Source organism: Odocoileus virginianus, chromosome 20 (assembly GCF_023699985.2).
Source record: "Odocoileus virginianus isolate 20LAN1187 ecotype Illinois chromosome 20, Ovbor_1.2, whole genome shotgun sequence".
Taxonomy (NCBI): Eukaryota; Metazoa; Chordata; class Mammalia; order Artiodactyla; family Cervidae; genus Odocoileus; species Odocoileus virginianus.
In genome coordinates this window covers 49,051,783-49,065,676 of record NC_069693.1, presented here as the reverse complement: position 1 = coordinate 49,065,676, position 13,894 = coordinate 49,051,783, and the positions used below count along the sequence as shown (strand labels likewise).

General features: G+C 46.1%; 1 protein-coding gene across 1 annotated transcript in view; it reads left to right on the top strand.

Annotated features, from left to right (window-relative positions):
- The first annotated feature begins 463 nt into the window (after window positions 1-463).
- USP10 (ubiquitin specific peptidase 10) overlaps window positions 464-13,894 on the top strand; it is a 66,081-nt gene continuing 52,650 nt past the window's right edge. Inside the window, 1 exon segment of the mRNA XM_070451449.1 lies at window positions 464-598. Within this exon segment, the coding sequence (XP_070307550.1) occupies window positions 578-598 (21 nt within the window). The 5' untranslated portion in view covers window positions 464-577.

The window sequence follows — 13,894 nt, the reverse complement described above, 5'->3', positions numbered from 1 at the left end:
CCTAGTTAAAGGCGTGGCACAGTGCAGGCGCTCAGTGTGTTTGTGGAATGAATGAAAAGTGAACAAATGAATGAATGGGTGGATGCGACCTCCATAAACGTGAATGCTCTGAGATCTTCAGCTCGTACTTCGAAGACCCCGGCCCAAGCGTTCGGCGGAGCGGGCCGACCTCAGGCCGCAGCTCCCGGCCGGTACTTCCCGAGTCTCGCCCAGCACCGCCCAGGTGGCCTCCCAGAAGCCCGGGGCGAGTAGGCGCTCTGGCGTTATCACCTCCGTCCCCTGCGCTTTCCCCTCCGGGCCCGCGAGCTCTGGTCTGCAGCATGCGGGCCAGTATCCGCCTAGGGGTGCGGGCTCAGGATCCACCCCCGGCCGGCTCCCGCCGCGCACGCCCACCTGTCGGCCGCGCATGCGCAGCGCACGCCCGGCGCGCCCGGCCTCCCCGCGCCCCGCGGCGCGCGGCCAGTGCGCAGGCGCGGCGGCCGATGCGAGTGTGTATGTGCGGGCGAGAAGATGGCGGCGGCGGGGGAAGCAGCGTGAGGAGCCGGACGAGCGCCGAGGCTCATTGAAACGGGCCGCCATGGCCCTCCGCAGCCCGCAGGTAGCCGCCAGCCGGCGCCCTCGGCGGGAAGGGGCCCCCGGCCGCGGGCGGGCGGGCGCTGGGGCGGACGGGCGGGCGGGCGCACCCCGGCCCTGAGCGAGCGTGTGGGAGTGGGGGAGGGCGCCGGGACACGCTGCCCGGGACTAGGCCCCGAGCCTCCCGCCGCCTCGGCCGCCCTCAGCCCGGCCCGCCCCGCGCCCGAGCCCGCCGGGCCCCACCTCGTGGGGGCGGCGGAGAGGGGGCGCCCGGGCCGGCCTGGAGAGGGTATGGGGGGGCGCGAAGGGGTTAACCTCAGGGCTGGACCGCGGGGCGAGCCGGCGGTAAGGATGGGGCCCTGGCCGTCTCGGGAGGCTGCCGGGGGGCTTCGGGAGGCCCGGGAGCGGCAGAGCCTTCCACGCCCTCCGGTTGCCTCTCTGCCCGCAGCGAACCACCAAGATTTGGGGGTGCACCGTTTTCCCCGTGGCACTAAAGGTTGCTTTCGCAGTTTGACCCCGTGGCGGGGGTTGGGTGGGAGTGAGGGGAATTGCTGGTTTCCTGGCTTTTAGATTCTAGTGACTGAGGAGCAGCTTAAGGTTACTGTTGCAAAGGGGACTCGAAATAACTCGCCCGGACCGTACTTTTATTAATACCTGCCTTTGAGTGACATCCTTTGCATGAATCCGTCTCAGCCCGGCTGACACTATGCTAACGCACACTGTCAGAGCGGTCTCTCAGGCTTAGGGGCCACTTAATCCCGTAGTGGAAAGAAAGAGGAACGAGCACGCTTTTAGGGAGATAGTGTAGAGTTGAACTCAGTCCTCCCCACTCCCCCAAATACAGTTGCTCGGTTTGAAAATCAGCATGTGGTCTTATTTGTCGGGCTTTCTGTGTAGACCACTACTTTGTCGACTTCCATTCGGTAGAAGTTGTTGCACTTTTTTGTATCAACTCAGTCTGTTGTAGTAGTATTAACTTTGTATTAAATATAGGGAAGTGGAACAAAGTAGCTATTGGAAAACTGGTGGCCGGTAAATCATAACCCTCTCTAAGCAGTCGGTTTTTGTTGCCCTTTTGGGAATGGAGTAGGTTTTAATAACTTGTAATTAACGCGTGTCGCGGAATTTAAGAGGCGATAACTTAAAATGAGATCTTACAGGAAACTGCAATTTTGTTAAATTTTTGGCGCTCAGTTTGCTCTACAGCTTTCCGCCTTTAACTTTTTGTTCACTAGTACCTCTGCTTTTGAAAGTAACTCAGTAAAGTTCTATGCACAAAAAAAGGGCTCAGTGGTTGAATAAGTTTTACAAGTGTGTAATTCAAAGATTTCTTTCCTTAAGAGATTTAGTATTTGCCTTTTTCTCAACTTAAATTTTAAGATAGATAGCTACAAAATAGGTACAAGGTTCATTGTGAATGAACGGGTCATAGTTGTAGTGATTTTGAAAAGAAAGAAGCATGTTTAGGCATAATTCACTTCATTATCATAAGCACCAGTCGCAGGGCAAAATTGAAATGTTAATGAGCAGTGATAATATGTAAACATGATTGTAATTTCGTTTTCTTTCCTTGTCCTAGTATTTGTTTTATACAGCATTATTGCCTGCATGTTGTACATCTTTGGAAAATTAAGGTGGCAACAGTTAGCTGAACATAAATGTTAGCAACACTTTGGGTTTATTCTTTTAAAGTATGATTGAAATGCTTTTAAGTTCTAGCATAGACAAGGTAGGAAAGGAAATAGTGTGATTTCTCATACTTTTCATAATTTTCTTTTTAGAAGTGTATTAGTGAAAACAGGTAGTGAAATCATGTATGTGACAGGATTTAATGGTTGGATCCTGCTTAAGTCAGGCTGAACATTTTAATAATTTAGTTTTATTCAGTTACCTCCTGTCCTAAGGGTACTGCCTTGGTCATTGCCATTCATTAATTCAGCAAATACTGATTGAGCGATCAGCCTGTGCTAGGCACTGTGATGCATATAACGTGTTTACTGTGGTGGTTCACAACCACAGATTAGCAGTAAGGGCTCTATTTTGTTATATTTTTTCCTTAGGTTTTTTTAAGGGTCCTATTTTAAAATTGGATTTTTAAGGTTACAGTTTAAAACATTTATAGATTATATCCTATTTCCATAGTATTGATTGAACCCTTTTCCCTAGATTGATGTGAAACAGTAAAAAACTTGGAAACCTTTCTGATGTGGATAGCTTTCAACACATTTTAACAAACCCAAATAATGAACTTTGACAATTGAGGTGAAAGTACATCTCTGATTAATATTTGTCATCACGAGGGAACTGATGAGATGATTTGGGATAATTAATTTGAACTGACCAGTGCTGTCTTAAACCAGAAGAAGCGTTTGTGATCATTGCAGTTGTTCTTAGTGAAATCTCTACAGTAACGCTTCTTACACCCTATTTGAATATCGTGTGGCTGCTCCTGTCCTGGTCCTCTGCAGCGGGCTCACGCCAGTCTTTCCCTTACCTCTGATAAAACAGTGTGGCCCCTGATTTTACACTGTGGGGTTTCTTGGATCCAGCTTACAGCAGATGTTGAGTGTTACTGAAGCATTGAGTATCTTTGTAGCTGACAGCTGGGTTACTAGTTCTCCGAAGAGAAGCATTTTTATTGGTGTTTCATGGTGAGCAGCTGAAGTAAATAGAATTATTTGAAATATAGGATATTTGGAGATACCAGTGTTCGTTTGTAGAATGACAGCAAGATCTTGAAACAGGTCCTCACACTAGATATGCTGTTTAAAGTTTGAGGTGATGGTCTCCTCAGGGGTTCCTGCAGACAGCAGTGGAGGTGAGCCCCACCTAGGGCCTCCCCTCACGCTCCGGAGCCCACCTTGTGGGGACCAAGTGATGAAGTGATGGCAAGTAATAAGTGGACCTGCCTCACTCTAAATTCCTCTCCAGAGCAAAAGTTAGGACGTTTATTTCAGATTTTTTTGAATATAGAACTGACACAACTTGAATAGTGGGTCACATAGGAAAACTTAAGGAAGAAAAAAATTCCAAAGCATAATGATTATTTATTTAATGCCAGGCCTAGTGGCACATTTACTTTATGCTGTGCTCAGACTATAATATTCAAGTAATTGAGAAAAGTTGTGTCATCTCAACCTGAAGTAGTTACAGCAAGATTATTTGTTTGTGTTTTTACAAATTTCAGACATGCAAGTACTTGCTGTTATGAGATCTGGCTTTACAAGTGGCACATTGAAGGTGGTTGCTGAGGACACTCTTACTGACAATACACTAAGTATGAAAGCCAGTGGGAAGCGCTTGCTTTTGAATCTGTAATCACGCTGTCACCGCTCTCTTTCCTGCCACACAGGCAGGAATCACTGTGGCACAAAACAGATAGATCTGTCTGCAGTGGAATTCCCTGGCCTTGGGCCACTGGATTACTGTCGTTTGTCGCTTCAGTGCTGCTTCAGCAGTGTAGATGTTCAGTTCCAAAGACTTGCGTGTGCTTGGACTGCAGTTTTCCTGTTTTTGACGTGATCTCCCAGTCAGTCTTTCTGTGATCTTTTCTGTCAGTGCCGGCTGGACGAAGAACTGAGTGTAGGCAAAATAAAGATAGCCCTTGGGGTAGGTTTATTGTACTATTTGTTTCAAGGGTCAGACATTGTAGAATCTGTCATAAACCTCAAGGTGGAGTCTTCAGAGTGCAGACTTTTCATGAGTGGGCCACTTTCTGACTATTTGAAAGCTCCTCAGCCATGACCCCATTTTCAGCAGAGGACCTGAGGAACCAATAGCTCTGTGCTGCTCCCCGTCTGGAAGGGCCCTGTGCTCGGGTTGCCCTCTCCTGGGAGTAGGCTTGGTGAGGTGTAGAGGTGGAAGTGTGGTTTGGGGTGGGGAGGACACAGCTGGTCTTCCTGGACATGCCCTCTCTGGCTGCCTTGAACGCTGAGAGATGACCAGGTGCCCGGACCACGTGCTAGCCCAGGGCTGCTCCTCTGCTCGCCCCCCTCCTGGGCTTCATCTGCAGCTTTTTTTTGGTTGTCATCCTTCAGGTCAGTTCTCACTTTATTTTTTTGGTTATCAGCTCAAGGACCATCTCACCATCTCATAAGCCTACACTCTCTAAGAGTCTCACAAGTAGTGCATTGGAAATAAAAATACCTCCTAGTAGAAAGACTGGTACTCCACTCTTGTGCCTTTGGTATCCAAGTTTTACACCTAGCTGCCTGCCTTTCTCTCTCTGTCTTTCTGATGATGGTATAGTTTTGTTTCCCCACTTGTACTTGTTTTATGGAGAAATGCTTCTTTTTATCTGTGTGTACTACATCCACACAGTTGGCATGCCAGTGCTCTTTTCTAGCAAAGTAGTCTTTAAAGTTTCAAAAGATTCATTTCAGCATGATAGCTGCAAACTTATTGTCATTGGAGCTACTGTGAAAAAAAATTTAATGTAACTTGAATAATATTAGAGATCTCAAGTATGCTCTGCTGTAAGACACTGAATGTAGGGGAAAAAACCTTGCATTTAAGACTGAACAAAATAGAGGGCTTCATGTTACAGACCTGTTATTGAGGATGAGCTGGCCGGGGAGGGAAGGGAGGAGTCCCATGAATAGCCCCCCCACACCCCCATCCTCACCCCTCTCCTGGAGCTGTAGTTCCACGAGAGCCATCGGATGCACTGGAAGTGGTGGGGACTGTTTTTTGGACCATTTTCTCAATTTACTTTCCTCACTGTTCAGAAAATTGACGTTTATCATTATTGTGAGTACAAGTCCAAAGTATTCTTTGTTTTAAAATATGTTGAATAAAGCTGGATCTCTATTAATTGTCTGCTGCAAGCCATGGACCTTGTGAACTACAACCAGAACCGCCCAAGAACATTTAATACATGGCTGTGTGTGGGGAATTTTGATTTGGCTTCTGGGCTAATGAGTTAGTCTGCATTGTTTAATTATTCTCACATAAAGATAGTATCCTTTTCTCTGGATATAAGCAATGCGTTTTAAATTTTATTATACTCATTTAAATTTAGTTAGGGCCAGTCAACTTGTGAATTTATTTGGTATTCTGGTAACCGTCAAGAGCATTTCTAGTTTTCCTCCTCTTATGTGTCTCTCCTATTTTAGACAGTTTATAACTCCAGAGGAGTGAAGCAATGCCTCTTGAGAGACTTTCATCATTAAAATATGTACTCTTTCTATTTTTTCCTGAAAATATCAGTCTTTTTACTTTTGATAGCACTTAGGAGGAAATAAAAGAGAATTTGAAAATGACGTTTAATTCTCAAGTTTTTGGAGATTCCTGCTTGATGTTCTAGAAAACTCCTGTCTCTTGATGTTTAAGTGTTAATTCTCCTTGGATGGTTACCAAGATGTGTGTATTTATTTGAGACCTGGAGAGTAGGCCTTCGGGGTAGATCTGCTGGTTGGACAAAGAGGAGCATATTTATTATGAAACGAAGCATTGCAGCAATCATCATGTGGAACGGCCGTGTAGTTGATAAGCTGCATGGTTTGTGAAGTGCTGTGGCTGGCATGATCCTTAGAGCAACCCTGTAATGTATTCCTGTTATCACCATTTTACAGATGGGTAAAGTGAGGCTCAGGAGGTTGTGATTGAAGTCATGTGGCCGTGAAAGGCGCTATCGGGGACTTAAGAGCAGGTTTGGACTTCTAGCCTCTGCCGTTTATACTTGGCCAGACTGATAAAGGCTTGCTGTTTCACAGGGCAATTTCCTCATGATAGTTCTCAGAGAAGGTTTATGGAATGACCGAATGAATGAAATGAAGCTTTACATGTTTAAAGTAATTATTTAGGGCTGGAAAAGGAAATGGCAAGCCACTCCAGTATTCGTGCTTGGAAAACCCCGTGGACTGAAGAGCCTAGCAACCTCCAGTCCATGGGGTCACAAAGTGTCGGGCACAACTTAGCAACTAAACAGCAGCAACCAGTCTGTTATTAATTGCTAGAGTATGTGTATAGTGCATTTTGGTAAAACTTGTTCTTTGATTTTATTTTTGAATACAAAATAAAAACTTGAATTTCTTTTTTTTTTAAAAGACTTGAATTTCTGAAACAGACATGTTTAAAGTAAAAAGTCACTCTCTCCCTCTCTGATCCCTGGTCCCATTGGTCTGTCTTGTGTGCCTTTCCTATTCAGACACCGTTTTTGTCCCCTTGTCTCATAATGCAGTCTTCTCACCAGATGGTCGGGCTTCCCTTGTGGCTCAGCTGGTAAAGAATCCACCTGCACTGCGGGAGACTTGGGTTTGATCCCTGGGTTGGGAAGATCCCCCGGAGAAGGAACAGCTACCCACTCCAGGATTCTGGCCTGGAGAAGTCCATGGACTGGATATGGTTAGCCCATGGGTCGCAGAGAGTCGGACACTGAGTGACTTGCGCGCACACACACGACCAGATAGTCAGTGAGCTGGACTTTTTGGAGCACCTCTTGTTTCTAAAATTATTGAAGCTGTACAAGTAGAATAGAATTTTTCTTCTTTTTATTGGATTTTGCCAGGGGATGGAGCAGATGCTCTGGAGGTTAAAGTGGTTCTCTATGACCCAGTGTACTGAGAACTTTGGAAGTGCTGTGGAAATTTGTGACTATTAAAATGCCTGAAAAAAATTTTTTTTTTAAAGAAATGGTATTTTGAAGACATTCAACCCCTTAATTATAGCAGTCATGGTGTCCAGTTTCTATATTGTTAAAAAAAAAAAAGGTCTGATTCAGATTCAAATTCTTATCTGTTGGTCAACTCTGCATTAAAGAAGACCCCTGAGAGGACAAACCTTTGGTTAGTTTGAGAGGTTAATAGGTCATCAACCTTGGTGACTAGCGGGGAGTTGGGTAATGAACCTGAGCTTTCTCCTGTCTTATTCAAAATCAGACTTTCCTCACTTCCCCCCTTTGTTTCTTTCTTTATTTCTGACCACTCCGCAATCTCAGTTTCCTGACCAGGGAGTAAACCTGTGCCCCCTGCAGTGACCTATGGAGTCCTAACCACTGGAGCACCAGGAAATTCTCTAAAAGATGAGCTGCTTTAATTCATTAGTTATTTGGAGGCAGAGTGGGAGATACATTTTGCTTAGTAACATTAAGAAAATAATTAGTGGTAAATTAAAACATGAAGTTTTTTTAATGCTAAAAAAACTAAAAACCTAAAACTACATACTAATTTGATCAAAAAGCAAATTAGACTGTGAAATATTTGAAAAAGATTGAGAAAGACTTTTTCATAAAATATTTGTCAATAAGCTGGTTCATGTTTGGTCTCCTCCCTTTGTATTTATTGAAATACTGCAGTGGCAAGAAAAGAAAAGCAAATCCTAGAGAACTGTCCCACTCCTCATGTCTGCTTCCTCTCCCCAGAAATCATATTCCATCACTTCTAATAAAATGCAAAGTCAGGTCTTCCAAGGGTAGTATTCTTGCCTTTGGAATTAATTTGTAGTACACCAGGCACTTTTATTCAGAACTGCATATAAAGGACTTTTTATCTTTTGTGATTGCTCAAAGAATTTTGGTGGCCAGGCGTTAGCAGGATAGAGCGCAAGAGAGATCTGTACTTTGGGGGTTGACAGGGTAGTAGGAGAGGGAGACCTGCTAATTGGTGAGTCCCCTTTTTAGGGTGGTAATTCCTGTAACAGAAGTGTGAACAGTACAGTCAGAAACTTTCATTCATTCAGTCAGTAGGTAGTTACTGAGTGGCTACTGTGTACCAGGCACTGGGGATGGAATGACAGGCAGAGATGGGCATTGTCCCTCACCAGGGAGCTGTCTAGAGAGAGACTAATCAGATAGTCACAGGGATGCAGAGGGCCATTCCACACTGAAGACCGCGTCTGGAGGGAGGGCAGGGGAGGCAGGGGACCGGCTCCCAGAAGCAGGGCCTTGGCCGATACCCAGTCTGAGATGGCTCTGTGGCTGCAGGGCCTGGGGAGCCCCTGAGAACTCAGAACTGGGTGCCAAGGTGGTGGGGGGGGTGGGGAGGCGGCCAGTCTTACTCCGGAGAGAGCGTGGAAGAGGGTGACGCACTCGCACGCTGCCTGCCCCACAGAACCATCCTGCAGGCTCAGGGTGGCCACGAGCTTGAGCTTGGGGAGGGTGCGGTGGAGGTGGGAGGAGTGGCAGCGCCATGTGGGTTGGAAAGGGAGCGTCAGGGGAAGCTGAGAAGAAGCGTCAGGAGAAGCTGACTCTCCTAGGAAGGCGACATTTGAGCAGAGAAGCTCAGGGATGGGGTGTGGGGGGAGTGCATGCGGAAGAGCAGAGTCTTTAGGCCTGCTGCCTGTTTGGGCATGTGCCTGGTGTGTGGGGTGGGGTGCTGGGACGCTGTGGGGGGATTGGGGGACGAAGGACCTTGGTAGTCCAGCCTTGGTGGTGGTGTCTGTGGGAAAGCACAGGCTCTGTGAGGGTTGCTGATGGAGGTGGTTGTTCTAGGCCCAGTTGGGGTCCTCCCCAGGGTGGCAAGGGTGTCCTCTGCCGGCTCTCCTGTAGATCCCAGAATGTTCGCTCTGCTCACCTCAGTACCTTAAACCCTAAAACTTTGAGGGGGGAAAATGTAGGACATTTGTTTGGGGATACCTGAGGCAGATTAGTGCAAGGCAAATAGCCCTTGAGTGTCCTCAGTGATAATTGGATAGAGTCGTTAGGGAAGGTCATTTAGGGACATCAGTTAGTTCAGTTCAGTCTCTCAGTCATATCTGACTCTTTATGACCCCAAGGACTGCAGCACCCTGGGCTTTCCTGTCCATCACCAACTTCCCAGAGCTTGCTCAAACTCATGCCAATTGAGTTGGTGATGCCATCCAGCCATCTCATCCTCTGTCGTCCCCTTCTCCTCCTGCCTTCAGTCTTCCCCAGCATCAGAGTCTTTTCCAGTGAGTCTGTTCTTTGCATCAGGTGGCCAAAGTATTGGGGTTTCAGCTTCGGCATCAGTCCTTCCAATGAATTTTCAGGACTGATTTCCTTTAGAATGGTCTGGTTTGATCTCCTTGCAGTCCAAGGGACTCTCAAGAGTCTTCTCCAACACCACAGTTCAAAAGCATCAATTCTTCAGCCTTCAGCTTTCTTTATAGTCCAACTCTCACATCCATACATGACCATTGGAAAAACCATAGCTTTGACTAGATGGACCTTTATTGGCAAAGTAATGTCTCTGCTTTTTAATATGCTGTAGGTTGGTCATAGCTTTTCTTCCAAGGAGCAAACGTCTTTTAATTTCATAGCTGCAGTCACCATCTGCAGTGATTTTGGAACCCAAGAAAATAACGTTTCTCACTGTTTCCATTGTCTCTCCATCTGTTTGCCATGGAGTGATGGGACCAGATGCCATGGTCTTAGTTTTTTGGATGTGGAGTTTTAAGCCAGCTTTTTCACTCTCTTCTTTCACCTTCATCAGGAAGCTCTTTAGTTCCTCGTCACTTTCTGCCCATATTCTCTTTAATTTTTGGAGAGGGGGGCAACTTTAAAAACCAGCATTTATTCCTTGATTGTGAAGAAAATATATCACCCATATATCATGACTCTGAGATGCCTTCTGTTAATATTTTGAAATGTTTCCCTTTAAATTTTAGACATTTGGGTTCATTTTACATAATGTGCTGTGCTGTGTTGCTTAGTTGTTCAGTTGTGTCCGACTCTTTGCGACCCCATGGACTATACGGTCCATGGAATTCTCCAGGCCAGGATTCTTTACCAGCTGAGCCACAAGGGAAGCCCAAGAATGCTGGAGTGGGTAGCCTATCCCTTCTCCAGCAGATCTTCCCAACCTCGGAATCAAACCAGGGCCTCCTGCGCTGCAGGGGGATTCTTTACCAACTGTGCTATCAGGGAAGCCCTATTTTATATAATAGTATTGTTTCTTAAGTCACGGTCCTTGGTCATGGTCTTCTCAGTCGAACCACCTGGCATCCTGGTGGCCATCCAGACACACTGAATAGGGACCCCTAATTAGGCCCCCAGCTGTTTCCCTCAGCCTCACGCAGGCGTCAGAGCCTCTGCATGCTTTTGTTTACCGCCTTTCCCCTTAACCTGCCGAGCCCTTTCCCGTGAATAGAATTAACTGAGTCCTATTTTGGACATTTAAAAACGTTTTCAGTCGAGGTTAGGTATGAACAACAACAAAAGACACCAGCTGTGGCCCTCTGAGAGGTAATGTTAGTAATTTTAGCCCTGAATCGAGTGACTTGTGGAAACAGAACCGACTGAGGAGCCTGACATGTTGCCACTTTGAAGACCTGCCACCCTGGGTCTTGAGCATGAGAGTTCAGTTTTGTTTGAAGTTCAGCAGCTAACTGATTGACAAATTCCTTTCCAAAAACATTTATCCAACTCTTGCTCTATATTGTATTATATTCCCCAAAGCCATGAGAAACTGCTGGGTGCCATGTGGTGAGATAGGACTCTTGTGTGAGGGGCAGCTTGGGCTCTGTCCCAACTCCGTTTAACTGTGACTGTCTGCCGTCTTTGAGGATTGGGGCATAGCATTGAGCCAATTTGCCACTGGAAATTCTTGCAGCCTCTTTTTTTGTTGTTGTTGCTGGTCATGGATTTGTCAGCTTAGAAGTTCTTGTCTCCAGTTTTTCATAAATTGGTGCTAAAATAACACTCTTGATTCCATCTTGGTTCTTACTGAATTCTTGGCTTTTCCGTGCCACACTACACAGTGTGAGTTAAGTGCCAGGAGCACAAACTTTCTTTTTTATGTGTGACTGGAGTTCTGTTCCATGAAAAAGAGATAAGAGATTGCTTTGGAAAAAAATCTTGAGCAGTCTCTTTAGTTTTGGCTGGAAGCTTCTCTGGCTGTAACTGAACTTCACTCCCAATGACACTGTAGCAATATCCTAGCCATGCTGGGCTTGGATACAGAGTTGCTGCAGCTCGGTTTGGAAAGACTTGGCCTCTCACCCCCTGACACATGTTGAGCAAATGAGTCTCTTTTCTTTTTAAGATGGACAGAAAGTAAAATATGTTGCCATTTTGTTTCTTTGCCATTGATTTCTTTTTGTTGAAAGCATAGATCTGAGTTAGCTTCCTCCATTCCCTGTGAAGAAGGGAAGGACTCCCAAGCGTGTCCTGCATGGGGCGCCTGGAGGGCCCTATACTTTGGTGCTGGGGATGCCCTGCCCTTTCTCCTGGTCAGTCAGCTCTTCCTGGAGACCTGCAGGCTGCTGGTCCCGGATGGGCCGAGTGCCTGAGCGGTGGAAGGAAGGCATGGCCCTGTCTGGCGGAGGGCACAGCACACAGACGTCTTCTGGCAGAACCTACTTCCAGTCCTAGGAGTGAAAGTCAGGACCACAGGGTGCAGGAACCACAAGGCACAGATTTGCCCTCCCTAGACATACCTTTATAGTAATGAGAGCTGCTGCAGAAGAGGTGGGCTGTTCCTCAGGTTTTCAGATGGATTGCAGTTCTTGCGTTAAGAATGCAGGTGACCTCTAGGCTTTCTTTAAGGGTTTCATGACTCTCATTATTCCTGTTGTGTAGTTTTTTTAATCAGGTGACTCATCTGTATATCAGCTAATCTGTTTTGTTTCGTTCTTTGGGCTGTTTCTCAGCAGGTTTAGCTGAGATCAGAGGACCGTTACTGATGCAATAAATACCTTCATGGTAGCTTTCCCCATGGTGGTCCAGAGCATTGATCCTTTGTTGACCTGGTCTGAGCAAATGCCATTATCTCCAAATTCCAGAGCCACAGAGCTGTCTACCTTCCCAGGTGGAGAACCTGAGTATGTCACTGGTGAGTGTGGAAAGAGAGCTTTTCCATTGGCTTGCTGCCTCAGTTATGTTTTGTGTTTCCTACCTTTGTCATCTTAGATATCTCAGCCAGTGTCATTGTTCGTCCACTGGTTATTTTTTGAACTCAGCTATTGCCAACAAAAATGAGCACAGATAAGTTGTCTCTGCTGCAGCACGCTACCCACTCTGTCCACGTGCTTGCTCCTTGGCCCTGGGCCACTTGGAGTGTGCGAGTCTTCTCAGACAGGCCTGCCTCCCTGCCCTCTTTATTTATTTTAGTTTTTCAAAGTGGACAGGTTGGTTTATTTTGCATTTTTCCTAGGACCAGACCTTATAGATGGCGTTGTTGTTGTTTACTTGCTAAGTTGTGCCCGACTCTTTTGTGACCCCTGGACTGATGGGGTACAAATGGTAATATTTTCAAGTTATTGTCTCTTTTCGATTGTGTATTATTTTTCAGTTGGCAGGATCATAATTGAAACTGAGAATATGCTCTAAAATACCATACTTAGAAGTAACCTTAAAGTCGTTGTTCATTCACTAAAGTTCATGTTCGACTTTTTTCTTACCCCACGGACTGCAGAACACCAGGCTCCCCCTGTCCTTCACTGTCTCCAGTAGTTGGCTAGAATTCAGGTCCATTGAGTCAGTGAAGTTAAATTGTTTTATGTCTGACAATAGCAGATGACGTTCCACCATTTACTTCTGTTTATGTTCAGGGAAAAAGACTTTCTGACCTAATTGGAGATTTCCAACTCTAATGCTTCCGTGAGTTAAGCTTCAGCTAATATAGTGAAAGAATGAAATGTTGGCTTCATTTTTAAATTTCTTTTCTGCCCTCTTTAAAATCGCAGCCTCCTGCATCCCCACCACCTTCTTGCCTTGCTTTCTCTTCAGAGAACTTAACACCTTCTGATCCCCTTCATTTGGTATCCTAACATTTATTTGGTTCATTCTCTCTCTCCCTTTACTAGAGTGGAAGATTAGTGAGGGGAAGGAGTTCTCTTGTTCACTGTTACATTCCCTGAGCCTGGAATGTAATAAGTGCTCAAGATATATTTATTGATGAATAATCAATGGAAGATATAACACAGTCTGTACATTTAGGAAATCCCTGGTTGACTGTGGGAATGAGGCTAATCACCTATTAAAATCCAGAGTAACTCATGTTTGTTAGGAAAGCAGTTTGCAAAGAGGAGACTCGAACTGAGTTCTGCGTGTGAGAAGCCAGCTGGGACAGGCATGTTAGCTGCTGCTTGTAGCTGCTATGGAAGGTATCTAGTGTTCTTACCCTGTGTAGGGAGTGGGTGACTCAGTATTTGACTGAGGCATAGGAAGCCATTGGGGCAGGTTCTGAGATGTGCAGTGTGTTGAACTCTGCAGACACAGCAGGTTCTGCAGGGGGAATTCAGGCAGTGAAGGAGGTGGGTAATGACTGGCCTTGAGAATGAATGGGATTTGGGCACATGAAGAGAAAGGAGGAGGGCATTTGATGTGGGCTGGTGCCTCCAGCTTGGGTAGTAAACGGTCACCCAGCCTGAGAGAGGAGTTGGGAGCCCTGCAGTGGTGTCCAGGATACAAGGCTCAGCTTGC